This window comes from Agelaius phoeniceus, chromosome 6, assembly GCF_051311805.1.
Source record: "Agelaius phoeniceus isolate bAgePho1 chromosome 6, bAgePho1.hap1, whole genome shotgun sequence".
NCBI classification, from domain to species: domain Eukaryota; kingdom Metazoa; phylum Chordata; class Aves; order Passeriformes; family Icteridae; genus Agelaius; species Agelaius phoeniceus.
The window spans coordinates 20,761,601-20,785,688 of record NC_135270.1 but is presented as its reverse complement, the minus strand read 5'-3'; the positions used below and the strand labels follow the sequence as shown (position 1 = coordinate 20,785,688).

The 24,088-nt window shown below is 43.0% G+C and overlaps 1 protein-coding gene across 8 annotated transcripts in view; it reads right to left on the bottom strand.

Annotated features, from left to right (window-relative positions):
* PRR5L (proline rich 5 like) overlaps positions 1–21,687 on the bottom strand; it is a 51,697-nt gene extending 30,010 nt beyond the window's left edge. For 4 of the 8 annotated variants that reach the window (XR_013182743.1, XR_013182744.1, XR_013182742.1 and 1 more), the window contains exons 1-4: positions 21,053–21,687; positions 8,632–8,992; positions 7,186–7,266; positions 3,837–3,885 (exon numbers count right to left, since the gene is read on the bottom strand). Coding sequence is in view for 5 of the 8 variants with exons in the window: in XM_054635576.2 (XP_054491551.2) it covers positions 3,837–3,885; positions 7,186–7,266; positions 8,632–8,801 (300 nt within the window). In the remaining 3 variants the exon portion in view is untranslated. Of the gene's footprint in view, positions 1–3,836; positions 3,886–7,185; positions 7,267–8,631; positions 8,993–11,889; positions 12,114–15,208; positions 15,335–19,927; positions 20,038–20,877 lie in introns of all 8 variants that reach the window. The other 4 variants (XM_077179993.1, XM_077179994.1, XM_077179991.1 and 1 more) reach the window with 4 other exon arrangements.
* Positions 21,688–24,088: the final 2,401 nt, after the last annotated feature.

Sequence of the window (24,088 nt, the reverse complement as noted above, 5' to 3'; positions counted from 1 at the left end):
CTGAGCTCTGCAAATCACACAAGTGTGAATTCTGTTCCCTGTGCAGCAGCCGAGCTGCTGCAGCCCCTGGCAGCAGGCACAAGACAGCACTTGGCCAGAGAAAAGCTGGTGCTGCCTGTATCCAGCAGTAACCATCACTGCAATAGCCTACACAATTATTTCCTTGCCTTGCTGTGAAACAGGTAGACAGAGAAACCTGGCATCAAGGAAGGATGCATCACACCCCCTGTATTTTTCTCTTTGGCTAAGCAGCCACATGGCCTTTTCAGCTGTTAGCTAGGCTTCACAAAGCAGCCTTTCAAAGGAGCGAGCAAACATCATGAGAGATGCTGGAGTCATCTCTCCAGGCTGGAGTTCCAGGAAAACATGCAGTGGGGACCTTAAAAAAAGATCTTTATGGTGCCACAAGAGAGGAAGGAGAGCAGGTTTCCCCCTATCACTGCAGCCACCGTGCACAGCTGCGGAGCCTACAGCGAGAGAAACTCTGACCACAGAAAGGTTCCCCAGCACCACTACTGACTGCTCTAAAGGCAGAAGATAAAATCAGTTTTGGTTGGGACCCAGGCTCGCCTCATTGCTGACACCACTTGCTTTTCAGCTATTTATTATCATCTTGCTGCCTGGACTTAGCTTGACACCTCAGCAATGCGTGCTCTCACACGCTGCAGCCTCTGCAGCTTCGCACAAACAGAAAGCTGGGTCTAATTCTGAGTCAGGACTTGCCACCTGTGGCGGCTCTCCATTGCAGCAGGCTGGAAATTATGTAACAGCGGCCCTCTGGTTTTGAGACATCAAAGATCTCATTGGATTAGATGAGGAAACACAGTCCACTTGCCATTCCTCACCTACCAGCTCTGCCAGTGCGGGGAGTGGACATCAGGCATCAGTTCTGGGCATTTGACTTTCTGCATTTGCAGCCTATGGGTTCTGGGAGAGGTTACAGTGCCTGGGAAGGGACCAGGTCTCTCTGCCTTGGGAGGAGACAGTTTGGAGTTAACAGACACAAATGCATTTCCATTTTGCCCCCCATGAGTTTCAAGATTAACAAGCCTATACAGAGTAAAAAGACACAATTCATCCCTTCCAGAGGTTTTGTTTCAGGCTGTTGCAGAATGAGGCAGATAATGCATCAATTTATCTACACTTGCTGATTTTATATTTAAAACTTTTTCTCCACCAACAAGAGGGCCAGACAGTAGGAAAATGAAGGCAGCTTATCTGAAAAATCACAGAGCTGCACCAGAGAAGTCCCAACTGCCAGTACACCCTGTTTCTCCAAATCCCAGCCTCTTACCTTCCATGGTCATAGGATTTCCACCCTATTGTAGTTCAGCTGACCACCAGCAAACCAACCCAGCAGTGAGAGCAAATGGTGCCCTGCTCTGTTATTGAGCAGAGAGGTAGGTACAAATGCCCCTTTTCAGGAAATTCTAGAATCAGTTCATGGGCAAAGTCAGTCCTGAAAAGCCTGAGCATGAAGCACTGCTTTAAGGTAGATCTGCAGCAAACTCTGCAAACCCCAACTATCTGGCATTTTCCCTCAGGCTTCAATCCAAGGAGAGGGGTTGTATATACAGTAGGATTGCTAAAGCGGCAGATTTATAAACACAACTTTCCTTCAGAATCAAACATCTGAGTTTGCACTGCAGCCCTTATGGGAATTATATTTCTCTTTCAAAGACAAAACAGACTCATTAACTCTGGTATGATGATGGCTTGGTAGCAGAAAAAGACTGCGTAAACTCCAAGCATTTCCTAAACATTCCTTCAGCAATTTCAGGAGCTAAAAACTGTTAATTTGCATGAGTGCTGATGAAAAGGACTTGTGAGTAATTAAGTCAAGTTGATCACAAAGGTAGCTTTGTCTCACTATAAAAGCTCTGTTCCATTTTAGTCTTGAATATTCAATGCTTATAAAAAAATGTGCATGTGTGAGTGTATAAAATTTACATAATGTAAAATCCCCAACTCTTACAACAAGTGTGATTTTAAAGTTCCTCTTAGTGGCTCCAGTTATAAGTGCCACGGCATAAGAAATGGAAAACATTCAAGTCAGTTTATCATATCTAAATATTACATGATCCCGTTAGTTCTTCTAATTGCTGCTAGGATATTTAAAACTGCCTGGCTACACAGAGAGCATATTCTTCAGGGTCCATTTCAATGCAGGGGGACAGAAAACATGGTTCTTGGAATAGTTTTCAATGAGCTTTAACAGATGTCAGGGGAAGTCATTGCCAAAAGATGCACTTCCACTCCGCTCCGCATCCTGGTGACCCACTCCCAGCACCTCCCCCATGTCAGAGGTGATGACCACAACACGTCAAAGGAAGTAGTTGGAAACATTGGTTTTTTTCTTTCAAGGTTATTTTTCAGCCAAATCAGCAGCTTGATTCAACTCTGCTCATCTTGGTGGCACCAGTACTGCCATAATTCAGCTGGCATCAGCAGTGAAACAGAAGCCACAGACAAATGAAATAATGCTGTCAGCCCTTCTTTGGCACATGAACAGTCTTTCCCCACTCCATGGCCCTAGGATTTCTGAGGAAAGAGGATTTCTGAGGAAAGACATTCAGGAGGGAGTGGTAACTTTTATCATGGCCATATGCCGTTAGTCTAGAATCAGAAATAAGTCTGCATCTTAGCTCACAGAGGGAAAAATATCACTTCTGACAATAGCCTTTATCTCACAGTTTGTCCCACAACTTGCCTGCACCAAGAGTTTTACCTCAGGCTAAGTCTGACAGATGCCAAGTTGCTCCTTTTGACACTGAGCAAAAATACCCCAGAAATTAAATGTGAGTGCTGGTGGCTGCCACCCCACTCAGGGTCTAGGAAACATCCTGCCTTGTGCAGCCAGCAGCTGCCTCTGCAGTAAACAACTTGTGCAGAGAGGGGCTGAGGAAGTGAAACATAACTACCCCTGGGGCAGGAGTTTTCTTCTCACTTGATAGCACAGCAGGGGGATTTTTTAAAGCCATGTAATCTAATAAATCACGTAATCTGATAGGAAACAACACTAGTCTTCTTTTTCCTCTTTCAAGCTGTTAGCACGCACACAGCAGCATCAGCCGTTTCAGAAAGTACAGAATTTTTCTCTCCCTTACTCAAAGGGAAGAAAACCCTCTTGTTTCCAGCAGCCCTTTTTTTTTTTAATAATCAACAAATTAAACTGAACAAATTAAAACATTGAAAGCCATCAGTGCCTTCTAAAAATCAACCAGCAGGCTTTCACGTGGTTACATGTGAACCTCTGTCTATCTGGCCAGTGTCAATAAAACACAGCAACACGTATTCACATTTGTGACTGCTCCAGTCTGTCATGGTTACTTCATCTTGCACATTTTCCTTTTTCAGAAGCTGCATTTATATTTGTGGGACTAAAAGGCAAACAGCACCCAGGTTGATTTCCTGCTGATAGAAACTTCCTTCTCTTTGCCCCCTCCTGCCTCCAGGCAGTTGTCATTATCTCTCCTCTTTCCCTTTGCTGGCCCCTGTTGCAGAAAACCTTTTGATTTTTCTACACTCAAGAAAAGGCATCCCATCTTCTTTAAAAACTTCAAGTGAATTCCTTGTTGATCTTGGCAGACTACTAGCAGCATTTCTTAAGTGCAAAGGAAGATTATCCTTAATTCTGTACTCACATCAATAAAAATAATTACTCCCAGGACTATATAGCCCACATTTTAAAAGTCCAGTACCTCCATCATCTTCCTCAGTAAAACAAAAGCAAAACTTGTAGGCTACACACATGTAAAAAGGGATCCTAATTTTGTTATAGGCTAAAAAGCTGAAGGGAACAAACCTCAAAATAAAGCAAGCAAGTCATGCAATACCTGAAAGTAATCTGTGATGAAGGATCCAAGTTCACTCTTCAGCAGCCGTCTGTAGACAGAAGGAATGGAGCCATGAAGTAGCAGCCACTGCTGGTCATTTCTTACAGCTATACCTGCACTTTACTACCAGGCATACCAAAGATACAGGAATGTATGGGAATGGGTCCTTTTGGACACAGATTTCTCTTACATACGTATTTTACAAAGGCTATTCTCAAATTATAAAGGAATTAAACAGTTTCTCTGAAGTCTTCGATATTATAAACCATACACCTAGAACAAGCGAAAAAAGAAATTACCTCCCTGAATGAACAGAAAGCTGGGAAGAAAATCTGGAGTTATTTAGACTGAAATCCATTATTTTTTCTGCTTTCTTGTTTAAACAAAGATGCCTTTCATGTCATTGAAGATAGCATATCTCCCTAATATTGTACTTCCTTTTCTTTTGGAAGTAGAAGGAGAGGAGAAATGAAACAGAAGCTGCACCCACATTTTAACTGCCACATTTCAAACAATAAAAAACAAGACATATTTTCCAAGGAAGAAATTCTAGAAACTTAACAAGAGGTGTTTTAAACACATATAGGCAAAAACCACTCTAAATAAGTCTTTCTGATGAAAACTGTTGGCTTTTAAATTAGGCTGTGATAAAGGTTTTAAATTCTAATACATATTTGTGGTTTTTTAAAAAATTATATAAAAATCAGGATTGTTTTACATCAGAGGCAGCATCAAAAAAACAACTCAGGATATTCAGTGTATTTTCACTTTAAGCTTTCAGTGATTGAGAATAAATTCTGTAGCAGTAAATTCTGCCTAAAATTTAAAGGTTGCCCAACATTTTCCAATGCCAAACACTGCAATTTCTTTTCTGTTCTAAGAGTTCTGCTTTTTACCAATGTAAAGTACAGTCAAGAGTTCTTGAAAACAGCATTTGAATCAGCAACCATCCAGTTCTTAGGCTGGGTTTTTACCACCAAACTATGCCACTTTACCTCATCTCTGCTCAAAGTCAAATTTGACAGCCTTCCTCTCTAACCACTTTACAATGCTTCTGCATTTATTTGCATGCCAACATGCCTTTACTCTTTCTCCCTCTGAGTATTTGTATTCACCCACCCAAATCAAAGCCCATGTCCATATCTATGAGATCAGTAAATCAGGTAAGTCTTTGGGGACTGATTTGCCAGAAGCTTTTCCACTGGCTTCAGCCAATCAAGGGAGGGCTCTCTTCCTAAGCATGGCCAGGTCATCTCCCACTTACAGAAATTCCATTTGCCAAAGGCATTTATTACATTTCCTCTTGTATGACAACTGACTTTCAGAGCAGGTAAAAAAAAAATTAAAATTAGCCAGTGAAATGGTATCAAATCACAGCAAGATAAAATCTAGGTGGCAGCAATCCAGAACAAAATGTTACCACCTGCTCATCTCCTGGTCCTGTCATTACCATCCTCCTTTAAGACTGTCCCGTGTTTCCCCTCTGCCAAATGATGAAGCATTGTGCAGAACCTGAGAGCCTCTTACTGCATTTGCAAACTACAACCCAGGAGCTGAGTGGAGAGCTACAAACAAGGGCAAGGGAAATGCACCAGCTCAACTTCATGGCCCACAAGAGTTGTCTGTCTCAGAGGTCTGGCTTTTCTCCAGTGTCAAGCTAGGGATTCACCTTGTGCACAGAGCTCACCCTGTGCTGGGAGCTCCATCCAGAACCACAGGTGTGAGGCTGCAGGTGCTCATGCAGACACATGCAGAGGCCTGGCCTTTGCTCCTTAGATGGGCATTAATGTGGATGTGAAATGGTCTATTTAAAGAGTGACATTTGGAGATGTAACCAATGCTCAGGGCACCTGCAGGAACATTAATCATGTAATTCAAGGTGAGTGCTTCCAAGTACAGCCTGGCAGTGCATGTCTGTGGAAAAGGGCATTTCCCCTCCCACCATGAGCACTGCCCTCAAAGCATACATAGTTCATAAAGAATTTCCTGTTCTTTGCCTGGTTTTCACCACTCTGCATTCACTTCAGCAACCAGCATGAAGAGAGCATGGTCCAGCCCCTGGGGCCAAGCCCAGACCCCACAGCAGTTCTGCCTCCCTGGAAGGGTGGGAAGGAGCACCTGCTTGCCCTTCAGGGGAAAAGCAGGATACTGCCACTGCCATGGGCAACAGGCGAGTCACAAAGCCCAAAGCCACTCCCCAAGTCTGCTAACAAGCTGGGGCTTTAGGTATTTCCCAAGCCTTATGACATCTGGTTTTATTTTCTTGTCCACAAATACTCATCCCGTGGAGAATTAAGACTGCTCCAAGTGCTTAAACCTAACTTGAAGACTTCTGACCTGAACACACTAAAATATCATTAAAGTGCAAGATGCTGTCCTTGCTCAACTCTCAAAAGGAATTATATTAAACTTTTTGGGTTTGGGACTAGACCAAATTGGACAGAGTCTCCTGCCCTGATAGCTGCATTTATTTTGAAAGTGGGGAAAGGGGTAATTTAGACTGCTGTTTAGTACATACTTAGCTCAAACTGTCATTTGAATCTTTTGGAGCTCAAAAAAAATGCAATAGGAATGAGGGGAGGGCATACAAAAGAAGTAGAGACACATGTTACAGCACTCTTAATGAACTAATATGGATACACTGGTAAATAGAGAAGGAGGAACCTACATCCATTAGCCCTGACAATACTTCTCTCAGCAGTACTTGGAAACCAAGGCAAGAATAAATAGTTCTTTATATACTCCACAGTCCTATCTATTGCTAATCAAACTTTCCAACTAATCAGAATGAAACCACAGATAATCATGAAACCTGCTTTTAAAAGAAAACGATACTTTTAACCATCACTAGCATCAGCGACAAAAAATGTTAGCTAGGCTTTTAGTTGTTTTTATCTTTACTGTTCATATTTTCAGGTTTTGCTCTGCAATTATCATGTGAAGATTAAGCATTTAAACAAAATGCTGTGGTTTGCTTTAAACACTCCACAGTTCTGAGAAGTTTGGTTTAAGAAAAGAGATGCCAATATTATTATGTATAAAACACATTCAAAAGAGGCATAGCTCCTAGGAGGGAACAAAATCCTTACAATCCAAGCCAATACACAACCTGTCCTTATCAAAGCTACACAAGTTGGAGAAAAATTATCCAAATTATCCCATGCCATTCATGTCACTCAATAGCAAGAAAGAAGTAACTTAGCCAGAAATCCCAAAGCTGTGCTTAAATTTGCTTTCATCCCTTCTCCTCCCACCGATACCTTTACATGTGGTTCTGAAGGCAACAGATCCCAGCAAACACCAAACAAGCAGCAACAAAAATCCATTTTTGTGCATTTCAGTGACCTACCTGATATTTTCATTGAGGGTGTAAAGTTCATTGTTCTGCAAGCCTCCCCCTTTGAACACATTTATCACTGCTGTTTGTACGCTGCCAAAAAAAAAGAAATGAGACAGGACAACATCCATGAATAACAGTGTGATTTACCACAGAGCACACCATGAGCAAGGCACCAAAAGCAGAGAGATTACAACCAGGTGGAGATAATTGCCCTTAAATAGTTCCACGCTTTCTCACCTTGAAATTGTTACTTTTAATTACCTACATCGCCCCTGGGAGACGGAGCAGAACCAACCTCAAGTTCTGCATAGGGGTAAGCAAGGGAAATCTGTCACATGGGTCCTGCTCATGCCAGATGTCTCTTGAACACAACTGTTTGGGGGATCTTTGCTGGGTGCTGCAGGCTAGTTGCTATGAGGAGACATAGGTTTTTTGGTAATATCTGCCAAACACATCACACTGCGTTATCCAGTGATCCTACCATGAGCCACCCACTCTGCAGCATCTGGCAAGACCCTGGCCGTGCTGGAAGATGCTCTGCAGCCAGCATCACCTCAGTCAGATCCGAGTTTGAGCACTGTTAATGCCTGTAAGATGCTGTTGGAGTATCTTCTAATTCTCTCACCAGCACAGAGGAAGCCATAAAGTGACAGCAGACAAGAAGGTTTAGCAGTTCTAAATCTTGCCATGGCTAACAAGGGCATATGTCATTTCCTAAGCAGACATTCCCTTCTGCGGGCCAGTTATGGCATCTGCATGCTTCACAGACCTCAGCTCACCATCATGGCACAAAACTGCAGTGTTTTTGCCAGGCTACTTTTGTGTGACATTGGTAAACTGAGCTAGGTCAGCAAGCAAGAACAGTTTGCAGAGCACAGAGCTGGTGCCATATGGCAGAAGGGATGGTGGGAACACCCACTTCTGGTAGCAGCAGGCCATTACAGCAGATCAAGACACAGGACATCTCACTCTTCACCTTTCACACTGTTTTTTCAGTTGCCATTGCTGCATGACACACACAGCAGACAAGATTTAGCTATCAGTAGGAAATGCTGATTGAAGCCACAAACTTAATACTTGACTGTGATAAAAGCTTCATAATATGCAAATACATGCCTTTGTGAATTAATAAACTGGCATTTATTACAGTACTAGGATTGTGTTTTCCTAAATGGTACTTAAAAGATGCAAGTGTTTACAAAAAACAATTTTGCTTTTCAAGACAGTACAGCTGAAAAACATTGTCCAAAACCAACTGAGCACTAGTAGGTCTAAATTTTTCAACTCCACAGATGCTTTCAATGCCAGCAAAGCCTGGACATGCCAAAAATTTGTGCATGCTTATAAACAGATGAGCTTAGTCTTAAATGGTGTGAAGCACAAGCGTAAGATACACATAACCCTCGCTGAGGAGCTGCTGCAGGGCAAGAGCTCAGGCAGGTGGGTCCTGCTGACCTGTTCCAGGCAGAGTTGGAGCTGAGCTGCATGGCCTGCCGGGCTGCCTGGAAGCGAGGCAGATCGCTGAGGACAGGGGAGCTCATGAAGCGAGGCCGGGGCCTTCGGAACGAGCCCATCTTGTGGGGCTGGAGCGCAAAGGACAGAGCTACGGTGAACCCTCCTTTCATAGGGTCAGGTGCAGCACAGCAGGACCATCAGAAAGGCTCTTGTCTCCAAGGTTCAAGCATCAATCTCAGCAATGTCCATGAGTCTTCAAGCCCAAGGACTCAGCCAAAACCAAAGGGTCAGCCCTGGACTAGCAATTCCCCACCGTGCCGGGCTGTGACATGCGCTGCATGATGAAGGAACTGAAGCAGTCCTGCAACAAAAAGAGAAAAGAAAAGAGTAAGGAACAAAAGGGAGGGATGAACATATCCTGTGCCATTAACAGCAGCTTGGGAAGACTCTGGAATTCCAGAGTTCTTCAACAGCCCTATTTCCCATCTTGCCCCTTAAACAATGACCCAAGAGAGCCAGTCAGAAATGCAAACATGGTCTCTCTTTTGGCTTCAATTAGCAGAGCTGCAAGATGCCTCAACTCTTCTGCCAGAGGCACTTGCAAGTACCTTTAAATACAGTTAGTCACTCAGCTTGTATATAAAATAGTAGAACTGGAGAAAGAGAAAACTATTCCACTAGAGAGGTACAAAAGATGAACAACAGAAAAAAAGACAAATAGACTAACACAGTGCTGTTTTTTTGAGAAGTGTTGTGCAAGGGAATAAACCCACTTGCTATCAGTTCACTACAAGAAGAACGTAATAAGGAGCTTCTTCAAAAGAGTTCTACCATGCAGATATTTTGAGCATAAGCAGGGCTTTTATGTTTCTGGTTTTTCTACAGCATGAGAAGTAATTGTTAGGCCAATTACGAAATGCCCGTATTTTCCACTCTGATCACCATCTCCGTGTAGATGACTGTGTAGCCCCAAGTAAACCACAGAAATAGAAGAAGCGAGCTTGAATAAAAGCCACAAAAAAACTTTGGCAAAGCTTCTGTTCTTTGAAATCCTCCCACTTTAGCTGAATACAAGCAATAGATGTAGTTGGCAGTTTTGCGAATGAGATGTGGGACACAGGAGAGCAGAGGGGAAAAGAAACAAACAAAAGAGTTGTGTAACTGAACTGCACATGAAAGATGTAAAGCAAAATCTCCTTTCTACTACATCTACAGCACGAGGTGAAAAGAGAGATGGTCAGACAAAAACAATGTTGTGTGTCTGTACTAATTTGACTGGTGTTCAGCCCCAGGAAAATCTTTCCACTGCCCAAACTATAATTAACTCTTACATATAAGAAAACACCTTTCTTCCCACTTGGCCAACCCCATTTTATGCTGAGCTCACTTTGTTACCCCAGTTCTGCACAGCCTTGGCAGATTCTGATCAATCACCATGAACCCCTTGCAAGGCCCTTGCTGTGCCATGGACACCCCATGCCCTGCCAATGAGGAAGCTAATGGAGAAAACACTCCACTTTTTAGGCACTGAAACACACAGTACTACCATTCTTGGTGCTATTCAAGAAATAAATACCATTGTTTCACTCTCACAAGCTAAATACAGTTTGCAGAGATCTCTGTGGAACTGGAACATGACTACAAGTGCAACTTTTTCCTGCCTTTAGACAATTCCTGGCTGTCTTCAGAGATGACAAAGCCCAGACAGTCTTTTTTGACATAAGCTTAGCCTTAACTGCTGTTGCTTGAAAGGGCAGCAGTCTGTTGATTCTTTGCCTGCTCTGTTACAATTAAAATAAAAACAAAAACAAAGTCATAACTTTTAGACATTAAGACTAAATGTAAACTAGTACAACCACATCGGCAGGATCTTTTGTGTGCATTTTGCAGCACCAGTTCATTTGACATTGCCCACACATTTTCAATCTTTCAGCAATTTCTCCATTGACAACTGTAACCACATCAGAAAGCACCAGAGGAAAAAGCTACAGCACCTTGGAGAGCCGAGGCAGGTTCTTTTCATAGCAGACCAAAGGGTGGCCGCAAGGCAAAGCCCAAGTATAGAGGCTGCTTCTGTTGCAAAACAAGAGCTCCTGCCAATGTTTGTCTACAAGTTCCAAAGCTGACAGCATGAGGAGCTGAACGAGTGACAGATCACTTCTCCCAGCAGCACTGTAAAAATTCTCACTTAACAATCTTTACACATAGAAACACAAAATTATTTGGGTTGGAAGAGACCTTAGAGACCATCTGGTTCCAGCCCCCCTGCCACAGGCAGAGACACCTTTCGCTTTCAGAGGTATAAAATGTAATATAAGGATTATTTCTAGCAGGCATTTAACAGGGCTAGAAAGCAGTGGTTAAGATGTGCTAACCCACAAGCCTCCTCTTACCACTACCCCAGGTGCCACAAAGGCATGCAAGCACCCTTCTCCCCAACAATGAAATCATTTCATAGGATGCATTAATATTCATTTGAATTAAATTAAGTTTCAAGGGGAAAGCTTAAATTCAGAAATGTAAAACAATATAACAACCTCTGTGCCTTAACATATATAAATTCAGGTATGGGTAGGAAATTCTTTGGCCCGTTCTGTGGAAACAATAAAACAGCATGATGAGGAAGGTCTCTTCTGACCTTGGGCTAGGGATTTACAAGACTGATTCCACACAGCAGAACCATGGCATTACACTGGGCCCCATGATGAATTTCCTGAGCACTGCTTACCTAGGGAATGTGCTTAAAGTCATTGAAACATACATGCTGTTTTCCTTAATCTCTGTTAAAAGTCACCAGGACAGATAAAAACAAGCTCTTGCCTGGGAGGAGCAGATAAGACACCCCAACGCTTCCTTTCCCAACCCAGCCTGCAATCTATGTTACTGTCAAGTCAACCTTACTTTAGAATCTCATTAGGAATTTAAAGCAAGATCTTCAGCTTTAGGACTTGATTCATGGTCTTATTTCTTCAGGACTCAAAGACTCAAATCTCTCCTATCTTATCTAAACCCAGTAACTATTAAATGGCAGGCACACCAAACTCTTACTCTGAAGGCAGGCTAACCCAAATGGTATCCAAGCATAACTGACCTTCGTGTTACCAGAACTGGAAACGCCAGTCTGTGAGAAGGACCATTCTCTCCCCATGCCCACAGCCCATTTAAACTGTTTTCAGAGGCACAAAAAACTCAAAGTAACAGTGTTTACTAAAAAACCTGACTTTTGTAACATGTACTCTGCAGATCCTGTGTACCTACCTGAAGGTACAACAAAGCACCTGAACCCAATCAAACACTTCCATCACTCCAGATTTTCCTTTCACAGCAACTGGCTTCCACTGAATGTTTTCCCCAAAGCAAGGAAGCCTTGTAAATAATGCTTCATTTTCACAGGGAGGTTGCAGCAGCAGTTTCTTGGCAATATCTGTGGTGTGCATTCTGCAGTGTGTAATTTTTTGGCTTTCTACTGGGAGAAACTACCCCTGTGGCAAGAAAGGCATTAACATAGTTATAGGTTAGTAAGAAGCCCTCATGGTATTCAGGCTATTTGAGCTATTGGGAACAAACAGCATTTAGCAAAATGCTGAGCAAGGAACAATTTCATCTTGCTGTGAAAACTCTCACAGAATTAAGCAGAAATGTTCAGAAATACACTGTTCTTTTAGAGGCTTTCACTATAAACTCCTTCACATCTGCATTTTCTTCTTGCTAGGATTAAAGTGGTTTAGAAGGCTACAAAATAAAACAATTTCTAATAATCACAATCCTATTAGCAATCACAGAACTTGAAAAAGCTTTACAGAGAAGCAAATACTTTTCTCCTTTTACACAGAATGATAGGAGACACCAGGCTGCAGCATGTTCCAGGCACCAAGCAACATTCTCTCCATCAATTATAAAAGACATTAAGAGTCAGAGACTGAAGTGTGGTGACTGCATAAGACATACAGCCACACCAGACAATTTCTCACTGTCACGTGGTTCAGCTGCTGGGATAATGCTTTACATGGCATCGGGGGATTTCAGACTGTTTGCCAGCTGATATATCCTAAAACATTCCCCACTCTCCTCATCTTGCTTAGTGACCCTGCACACCTTTTTTGGCAAGACACTTGTCATAACTAAGTCAGAGAGAGTAGGTACTGCTCTTCCTTCCCTTCCAGATGTCCTACCCCCCAGTCCTTTTGTTTTCCTTAGCCTTGATTATCATCTCAAAGTCCAGCTACCAAAACCCTCTAGAGCTCTAACAAGGCAGAAATGTCATCTGTGTAAAACTCAGGTCTCCAAGGGAGCTAACTCTGCAAAGATGAAAGTCAATGTCCCCAACTGAGGCAGCACAGCAGGACCATGAGTCAATCTGACAACAATGTAATTTCATCCACTTGTAATTCATCACATCTGAGTAAACACTTTTAGGATTAATATGAATCTTCAAAGAAAATAATTGAGCATCGAGACAAATCCTTTTCCAACACACATAGATACGGACATTTATAAAAACATTACAGTCATGAAGCTGGGAAACTTTTATTATTTGTTTTCTGTTAGCCATGAGAAACAACAGAGAAATCATTATAAAATGATTTCATGAATTGACCTTTCCCTCCCAACAGACCATAATACATCTGACTGTCTGGAGGAAAAGCAAGATCAGGAGCCACCCCTACTTGAACATCTCTCTCTACTAAAGAAAGAAGAACCCAAAGTAAAAAATTGGCACCAAGGTCTCCAAATTATGAATCTTCATGATAATCTTGGGCCAAACAAACAAAAGGCCCATAGTAACTGAGATTTAACAGAACAGATCTTTTAAAATTCCTCTGATGTCTTCTCTGTGAAACTCAGAGCAACAACTGCTAACAGAAGTGACATGGCAGAAAAATCTGCAACTGTTTTTGCTTCTTAGAAGAAAACTTTCACCAATATTACTTCACAACAAATTCACACCAAAAAGCTACAGGTCCAAAAGTAACTTTAAAACAGGAGGGAAAGAAATAGTGGAGAATGAAACAGAGCAATAGAGAATTATGGGTTATCCTGACATAACTGATGTTTTGCCATTTAATTATTTTTAGTGTTAAAAATAGCCCCTTCATGAAGAAAAATATACACTTGCTTATATTTGCCTTTTATATGCTTCATGCAGTTGTGACATTGATGACCTATGATCATAAAATACACAAACTGGACACTGCAACATGCACTTAAGTGTTTTGTAATCATTTTGAGTGTAGAAGACACATAATCTTTAGAAAAATGCCCCACTGTACTAAGCCTACAGTGCTTAATGAGCAGTCCCATCCTGCCTCAGACACAAAAAGTATGCAGAAAGCTAACCAGATTCTTGTTAGCTGATTCTTCTTCCAGCCCAATAAATCTTTAACAAAGTATGTGATTGGCAAAACCCTTGATGAGAGTTCAACTGACAAGATCTGAAGACACCACTTCTAACAAAAATTCCTCATTTACCTGCTATGCAGCCCCACTGAGAAGTGGAAAAGCAGATCACAACCTGTAACTCAGAGCCTTGTAGCTCATCATAATTACACATGGCACATGCATGAACTTCATTTATATTCTTACACAGGCTGTATTTGCCAATACATTAACAGCACATTCAGTTCCTCTTATAGCTCCCAATTGCTCAGTTTCTTAAACAAGGTTTGATCATCATCTCACCTACTTTTCAGGAGAGAAGATGATAAAATTGAGATTCACTCAATAACTAACAGAGGTTATTTCTGGTCAACAATGATCAGAAGCTGTGTCTTAGATACACCTCAGAAGCTACTGAAAGAGTTTCAAAAATGTTCAAGCAGTCTAGGGTCCAGTTTCAAAAAATATTCCTTCCTACACCCTCGTGCTTTCATGCCTTCATACCTTTGGCTATCTGATGCATGAAAAGTTTAGTACTTAATCTACAGCCCATAAAACAACAGGAATTGAACTAAACATTGATCTTAATATGGTTTGAATCAAGTCCTGAATCAGCATGGAAAAGTGGTGCCACTTTGTCTTGTGAGCAGCTCCTCAAATAGGGAAAAGTTTATCTCCAGGTGTGCTCATGCCAGCACCAGGAGCACAGCCCATGCCAGGAGACATTCCCAGTTCAGGAAGGTAAGTGGAAGAGTGTGAGACCAGCCTTCAGGTCTTTCAGTCTTGTCAATAGGATTGATCCAAGTCACAAACTTTAAAAGACAGCTTCTTCCACCCATAAATTAATGGCATTTGTTTCTGAATCCCAAAAATCATCACCCCTCCCTGCACCATGGGAAAGCCCTGAAGGATCCCAGGGAGGCTCAGCCCCAGGCAGATGGGCCACTCAGTCCTGCAAATCACTCCTTTCATCAAGAGCTCTTGGAGGCATGCTAATAAGAGTAAAAATAATTAGCTCAATTTTCTGGCTGAGGAAATAAAAGTTGCTAAGCCAGTGAAGCGACTTTGCCTGGTCTTCAACCTTCCAAGCCAGGATCCTATTCATCAAACAAAAATATCCCTCTAAGCTGCTTTAATGAACCTTTCAAATTATTTGACAAGGTTGGAGAGAAAAGGATGAATCTGATCTCCCTCTCCTTACCTCTCCCTTCCTAAGCTGATAGAATACCAAAAGGTGTCTTTTTTTTTTTTCCTGGCTTCACCACCACAAAGGCAGCAACTTGATGTCCCATAAATAGTCCTGAGGTGTTCCACTGGCCTCATATATCTGTAATTAAAATGGATAGATTTTAACTATTGAGCTTAAATATGTTATCAAAGTGGCATCAACAGAACTGGGGAAAACAGCCCTCTTGATACAAAGTTCACACTCTGGTATGCAATCATATAATCAACAATTTTACTGCCACAAAACACTGGCTACCCAAAACAAGATTTCCCCTTCCTTATCTTCCTAGTACACACCCATCTCCACAACAGAGACAACAGCATCCCTCTTTTCCATCCCCACCTTGTGCATATTCCTTCTTCCAATTTGACCCACACGATGCCTTTATTCACCATACATCTCAAACAACTTCACAAACAGATCTAAATTGGCTTTGATAACAGAACCATTTATGAAGAAATTTAGTGGCATCCTCTCAGTTGTGCTCTGAGTTTCTGAGGTTAAATCAAACCTGAAACTCAAAGTGAAACTCTGCTTAAGAGTGAGAGTAAATATATGAGGAGGGGAAAAAACCTTTGTGCGTATCCCACCATGGTCTGAGAACCTTCTCTGTAGCAGAGAGACCCCTGCAGTCCCCTTGGAGTTTACAGCCAGTTCAAAGCAAGACTGCTACTTCACATCTATATACATGATAGTACAAGTACTCATTTAAAAATGTAAGAAATCAATAATAACACAGAGCAAGCCAGTTCAATGTGAACTAAGAGATCTGCTCAGAGTAAAGAACACACAGAAAAATAAGTATCTTATATAGGAGTAGCATCTAAGACAACAAAGTCATTTTGCTTTCTACCATAGATGTTTGCTGTTATTTCAAACAAACTTTTTAATTCCTAGGGCTTACATCATTCAAAAATTGGAGAAAATTTTTATGGCTATTAAAAGGCATGATATGGTTGCAAAACACTCTGATGTGCCTGGGTGAGAATAAGAGCTCATTAGAATCACTTAGCTGACCAGAATGAAGGTAGAGACAAATTTGAATTAGATGCACTAACAGATGATTTAATCTGGTTGAAATAAATTGTATCTCCCTAATAAGTAATTACCACACCAAAATCCAGCTATGAAAGGCAAGCAAAAATGTCACACAGGCTCAGAAAATAAAACTGTTGGAGTGGTTTGAGAATGAAAAAATATATTTACCTCTTTGGTACAATGAAAAAACAATCCAACAGAGATGAGGAATGGATAAGAAGGGGGGAAGATAAGATCTATCATCATTTTGTGATCAACTGAAGGCTTTAGGGTATTTTAGGCATTCCATAAAGTTGCATCCATAACATCATGCTGTTCCTACCAGTCTTAAACTAATTTGATTAGCAGGCGATTTTCAAGGAATACAGCTAAATGGGAACACACATGAAAACAAGGAAGATGAAACAAACACAGTTGTTTGCTTCCACTGGCAGTATTCCTGCATTCAACAGATGCCCTAGTAAATGCACCCCTACTGGAGAAAAACAGCCCAAGAATGTATCACTTGAGTGACACAAGTATGAGTAAGCTATCAAACTCCTTCTGTAGAAAAGGCCTTTGGACTGAATTGACAAATATGTTTTCAAACCCAGAAACTAACTTAGCATTGCTCTCCCTTCTGAATTTCACCCACGTGGGAAGTGAAGAGCCATTCCTTCAGCAAAGGCTCTAAAAATATTTTCACAAATCTCAGAGAAACTTTGACCATTTAGACCATTTGACCTTTTAGACCATTCCTTCCTTGATCAAATGTGGTGAAATTCACAAACAAATTCCTAAGGGAATTCACAAGAGAGGAACAGACAAGCCACAGGATGCTCTCCTAAAGGTGGCCACACTCAAGGAGTTGCAGTGAATGGCTCATTATCCAAGAGAGCAGTGGTCAGTTCTGGGATAGGCACCATTTGACATCTTTGTCAGTGACAAGGACAGTGGCACTGGGCACATCCTCAGCACATTCACTGATGACACCAAGCTCGTGGTTTAATCAACACACTGGAGGGAAGGGATGCCATCCAGTGGGACCTAGACAGGTTTAGAGTATGAACATGAAGCTGAACAAGGCAAAGAGCAGAGTTCTGCACCTGGATCAAAGAAATCCCAGGTACAAATACAGGCTGGGCCAGGAATGGATTGAGAGCAGCTCTGAGGAGAAGGACTTGGGGGTGCTGGTGAACAAGAAGCTTGACATGACCAGCAATGTGCAGTTGCAGCCCAGAAAGACAACCACATCCTGGGCTGCACCCAAAGCAGCGTGGCCTGCAGGCCAGTGGGGGGGATTCTCCCCCTGCACTCTGCTCTCCTGAGACCCCCACCTGGAGTGCTGCATCCAGCTCTGGAGCCCCCAGTGCAATAAGGACCAGAGGAGGACCATGAAGATGATCAGAGCAGTGGACCAGGGTGGCAGAGTTAGGGGTGTTCATCCTGGGGAAGAGACGGCTCCAGGGAGAGCTAGAGCACCTTCCAGAACTTAAAGGTGGCCTTACAAGAGAGCTGGAGAGGAACTGTGTTCAAGGGCATGCAGTGATAGGAGAAGGGGGAATGGCTTTGAAGAAAATAGCTTTAGATTAGACATTAGGAAGAAACTTTGTTCTGTGAGGGTGATGAAACACTGAACAGGTTGCCTAGAGAAGCTGGAATTGTTCAAGGCCAGGTTGCATAGGGCTCTGAGCAACCTGGTCTACTGAAAGGCATAATTGCCCATGCCTGGGGCTTGGAACTAGATGATCTTTAAGGCCCCTTCTAATCCAATGTTTCTAATCCTATGTTTCTATGATTGTATGCCAGGCAAAAATATGGAGTGAGCGAAAAATGTAATTTCAGAAGCAAAAAGGTCATTATCACTCTAAATGTAATGACATGTTTAATTTTCTAGGAATGTTAATCAGAAGCATGCAAGATATACTTTAATCAAACAATAAGTCAGCTACCAAAATGACTTCAGAACTATCTCTACTGTAACTAGAATGAGTATCTATTATCTTTGTGCTTTCTTGCACTTCATTCTTACTCCTTTTTGTTTGAGTTTTGTTTTCAAATTCCTGTTGTTGTTATTAAAAACCTAAGTATGCCCCACATTTTTAACCCTGGGGCTAAAAAACGTGGCAGCTAAGTAGCTGCTTATACATCACAGCCCATCCTCAGCCAGCTGTAGTTAAACTGGGGTTTTGCTAAAATCCTCAGTTCATCTTCTGAGCTGCACTTAAACTCATCTTGTGCAGTAAAAACAGGTTGTTATGCCCTACTGAATAGGCCCTGTAACCCAGCACATATTTAGTCAGTGTATATTTATGCTTGAACTCACTTCAGCAGAAACAATGAATACAAAAGGCCATACATTATGGGCAAAAAAATCCACAAACACTACAGGCGCCTAAAAAAGTCACATGAAAACTGAAGTCACTGAATATGAGTTACAAGAAGGATAAAGTTCTAGTACTTATGTGTGTGCTACTTTTAAATCCTTGCTGATGCATGCAAGTCCCATCCCTCCACTCTTTTCATAAGAACGGAAGCTACATCAAAGAAAAGGTTAAATATCTCACCTATTCTGTCTTTGGTTGCTGGAAATTTAAGGAATTGAAATTCTTCCAAAAGGGAGTAAGGACTCAGTAAACACTACCTGTGTTCCAGCTGAACTTTGAAAGGGAACGTTGAAAGCCTTATCAGAGTTTCAGGTGATATCAGAGAACCCATAAACACACTGCATGAAGTTATTACAAAGAATTTTATCTTGAAGGCGGAAGACAAATGCGAAACTGTCACCTTAACTGTGCTGTAAAACTGCCAAAAGGAGATATTACTATTAAGCTGACATATCAAAAAAGACTCCCAATAAGGGCCTGAGTGCACTCGTACTTCCCTGCCCACCCCTGTCACTGCCAGCTTGCCAGTGCCATCCATGCAGAACCCAGTGCAGCACACCACATCTGACATGACAGCTACTTCAGCCAGAGATTTAGGACACCCCCCTCATGGACAACCAAGAATAATCCACCTCTGGAAAAGTTTCTTCCTAGCTTCATCAAAATGCACATGTTTTTTGACCCAAGCCCAAGAACTTTGCTCCCTCAGATGTTGTATCTTAGCAAGAATGCCATTCTGAATGCTAATGAATTGTGCATGAAGAGCATACCTCGTCCTCGATTGCTGTGAAATTTGCATTTACTTGAGATTTGAAGTCTACTTCTTCTTGTGTTTTGGAGCACAAGATAATAACCTTTTCATTTTTTAAGTTCAGAACTTTGGTAGCACCCCTAAGTTCATTAATCTCTTCTGTTACAGCTAAGAGAAAAGCTGCATACCTTTTGCAGGAATTTCTTAGCACTCCTCACCTTTGTGACAGGTCCATCAATCACAGTCATGGACCTGTCTCTTGGCTATAAAAAGTATATGTAGCTTTAATAGGAGAACTTTAAGCAGCAAAAAAAGAATGCCAGTGCTTTTACATCACAATTCTCCACTTACCTACACAGACATGCCATTAAGTTTTGGGTTGCTACCACAGATCACATTCTCAAATCTAACATCCTTGTCATGGCTGTAAAACAGCCGACATAATTTACTGCACAGATTTTCAACTGTAGGTCATTTTTTGTCATCAAAATTTTTGCTAACAAAGTTCTTCACAGAGGTAAGAGGATAGGATTTTACTTGCAGCTAGGGGGTTTTCAGGACAGTCAGTTCATTAGTAGACCACACTGTTGTCTCCTCTGATTTAGAGCTATCCGGTCAGGAGCTAATGCACAGCTGGACTGTGGCATCTGTTTAAGAAAAAGAAATATGCAACCTGTGTGCCAGTTCCTGTGTTTTGTGCATGCTGCCTCACCATGAAATACGATCTGAGGGTATATACATGAAATATGCACAGACAGAGAGCACTATAGGCAAGATGTAAACAGGTCCTGCGTGCTGATCCAGGTACCAGTGAGTTCTGCATAACCGAGGTCTTTCACAGCACAAAATTGCAGCACTGCCTATAAATACGCTCAGGACTTGTTTTTGACAAATGAAACATCCCTCTAGTCAAGACAGCTCACTTACATGAACAAATCATCATATGACTGGAAAAGGCGGAAAAAAATAGCTGTGCTTTGGACTACTCTCTTTAGCATAGACAGCCAGGAGCTGCATTGACTGGGGGACTGCTGGAATGATGTGTGGCTGTGGCTGATGCCCCATGGAGAAGACGGTGGCAGTGAGTGTGTTTGGCAGTGGAAGGAACTGGAAAGTAGATTATGCCCACGAAATTGGAAAGCACTGTAAATATTCCTAGGGCAGAGGGGCTCCGAGTGCACGTTGGGGAAAGATGGGCAGCAACAGCACGGGAGAGGTACAAGGGAAGTGAGAAAGGGATGGAGCTACGCTTCACTTTGCTAAACAGGTGGCCAGCTACTCTTTTGGCTTTTGTCTCCTCTACGTGCTAATTTAATTTATTTAGAGAGAGACGGGAGAAGAATCTCTTTCCCTCTGCCCCGGTTTCAGAATTATTGCATCTCCTGGGGGGAAGGGTTAGACTAAGGCATTTGGTTTGGAAATGACTCACTCGGCAGCGCTATGGAGCCGGAGGGTCTATTTTTAATATTTTTAAATGGAGAACTTACCCAGGTCTCATGCCTGCACGGAGGCACCGCGGAGCGCGGGGAGCCGGCCCAGCCCGCTGCCTTCCGCAGCCGCCCCCCGGTAAACATCCATCCCCCGCGGCACCGCCGCCGGCCCGGCCGCCCGAGCCCCCCCGCCCGAGCGGGGCCGGCGCCGGAGGTCGCGGCTCGCACTCACCTCGGGCCGGGCTGCCGCTGCCCGCGCCCGCACGGACGGACGCACGGACGGACGGACGCGCTGCCTCCTCGTCGCGATCTGGCGAAATTTGCCACCCACCGGCCAGGATTTTACACTTCCTGGCGGCCGGCCAGCCCTTGCTGCTACAGCCTGCCCCGGGCTGGCTCCTCCCCGCCGAGACAAGAGCCGGCCGGGCCGGGCCGGGCCGGGCGGAGCGGGGCCAGCCGCGCCTGCCTTCCCCGGCTCCCGGCCCGCTCCGCCCGGGGGTACCCCTCCCGTCCCGCCGGAGTCAGGAAGTTTAAATTCTTCTGACCTTAAGCGAAAGAAAGGGAATGGGAAGGATGGAGGAGCTCGGGAGGCCCTTGCTGGGGAAGGGCGGCCGGCCCGGGTCCCGCGGGGCGCTCCCGGCCCCGGGTCCCGGCTCGGCGGGGAGATGCTGGACCTCCGCCGGCTTCTCGCTGGCCCGGCTCGGGGCGCACCCAGCCAAAACAACGGGTCGTGCAGCACGGGGGAAGGGATGTGCCGTTTAAAGTTAGGGTTTATTTTATTTTGATCTCATGGTTCAAGGTTCCTCTGGCAGCCGCAGCGCCGTGCAGTTTGCTCTGTTCTGCTGTCACAGCCTACAGCAGGTATGAGACAGGAAACTGCTGAAAAAAACACGTGTAATTCGTGGTCCTTAAAGAGATTAAAAGCCGCAATTAGTTGCAATCAGGGAGCAGTCGCATGGAACATGCAAGTCAAATAGTTACGCTGACTTTTGGAGAGCTATTCATTAATTGAAAACACTTGGGACTTTTAAGTGCTTAAAGGAGACAAACCAAATTGGTAAAATAGTGTCATTTTCTCGAACTTTTCAAGAGCGTTTTGTGAATTATGCAGTATACTGGTGAAGCTCGGTAACCTGATGCACTCCTTGTTAAGAGAATTCAAATCGTAACTTTACAACTGAGTTGTATCTGGTCTCAGAATGGAAAAAGCTGATGCTACTCTGAAACCAATATGTAAATCCATTAGCTCATGCTGGGATCCTTTTAACACTTTTAAGTTTTTTAAGTTGTGTCAATATCCATAGTAAGCTTAGATAAGAACACCTGCCATATGTGTTTGTAGGAGAGGTATTCTCGTGACTCTTTTTTCTATCTCCAGATGTTTAAAACAAAGACTCACTGGGGTACTGCGAACCTTACCTGCTGCCCAAAGCTTCTACTAGTTTGGGTTTACTATTATGGACATGAAATCATTACCTACCAAGAGATTGCAGACAAGACTTTACTGCAAGCTTATGAACACATACAAAAACATATTTCCTGTGCCAGACTCATGTGTCGTATGATGAGAGTTGATACCTACCCAGAATATAAAATTGGTTAATCTACTAATAATTAAAAGTGCATATTGCCATTCATTCTGCACCTGCTTTTCAAGCCAACAGTAACTTATTTTTCAGAGAGAGCATTGCTGAAGTGGAGTTTGAGTGGTGATCCCAATCTATGACTCATGGTATAGCTGGGCAGAGACCGTCACTGCAGGTAGATGGGCTGCAAAGCAAGGATGGGACTTACTGTACTTCAACTGTTCTCCATGGGCCAGCAAAAATCCTAAGGAATTTTCAGGTGAAGGGTCTGGTGACCTGACATATTTGTTCAGGTGGCATGCTCCATTTAAGAGAAATTCCAGGTTTTCTAAAAAAAACCAAAACGCCATCCTACAAGCTGGCATCTTTCCCCAAATTTTTACTCATATATTTATGAATCAATATTTGACAAGACATTTCAGGTGTGGGACAAAGTCCTGCATAAGATTTTTGAAAGAAAAGGTCATTGTCGTACCCATGTGGTCGTAGTTTCAGGACTACCACTGAGGCACATCACTGCCACAGCACAGACACTGTGACCATCCTGATATATGGCTGGACTCTCACTTGTGGAAGAAGAGGAAGGAAAGAGCTGAAAAGACCCCTGCCACCACACCAGAAGGAAAAGGGAGGTCCTCTTTAATTTCCTCATTAGGAAGAAGGGAGGATTCTGTGGAAAGAAAATAGCCTTTGTCTCTGAGAGTGAGGGCCTCCAGATATGTTATGCAGGAGCACAGGTACTGGGAAGACTTTAATATATGGCAAGGGCAGACAAAAAAAGACAACTAGAAATATTAGCCCAGCAGAAAGAGATAAACGAATTAGATGGGATTAATTTTACCTAACTTTAGCTATCTGAGTCCATGCAAAACACACCTAGCTTTCAAAATTAGATAAGGTAAATCCTGCCCTACAGCTTGCCCAAGTGGAATAAGGTAGCAGTAAAAGGGATCTGAAGAGAAAACACTTGTGTTCAGGTTGACAGATGAGAAAATTGAATTGCTCCTTTTCCACTTTTAGCTGTGGTTTGAGCAAGAAGAGAAGAACGTGGTTTTTGAAGAAAACTCTTTGCCTTACACAGACAATGCTAATTCACAGGTGTCTGTTCTCTGCCCCAAAGACAATGTGTGGTGCAGATGCACTGCTGTGTGCTTTCTGTGAGAGGCACGGGCTCTTCTATGGCCTTGTCCTACAGCATTGTCTCAGAGAACTGAAAAGCAGGCAAACTGACAGCATCAACAATGTTGCCACAGATATTTCTATAATGAACAGCCATGTGGAAAATAGCTACACCTTAATTTTGTTTTTGCCACTCTGCCTTAACACCACGCATCCTCTCTGCAGCACGCTCTATAGCAGGACTGAGCGCACACACGCCCTGCTGTCACACAGCCTGCTGTTCAATAGGAGCCTAACCACAAGAGGTGTGACTAACAGATGTGACCTTTTATTGCTTTGCTTGCAATGCACTTGATGATGGGATGAACCCACAATGTATCGCCTTCGCTTTGGCTGTGTGATCCAACAGGTCTTCAGCATCATGTGCTTCCCAGAAAAGAATCCTGGGAAAAGACCCACAGAGTAGTCTGTGAGGAAGGCAGAGAGCAGAGTCATCATTTCTGAAGAGCATTACCAATCCTGGCACTAGTTTCAAATAGCTGAGGCTTGCAGCTAAAACAGGC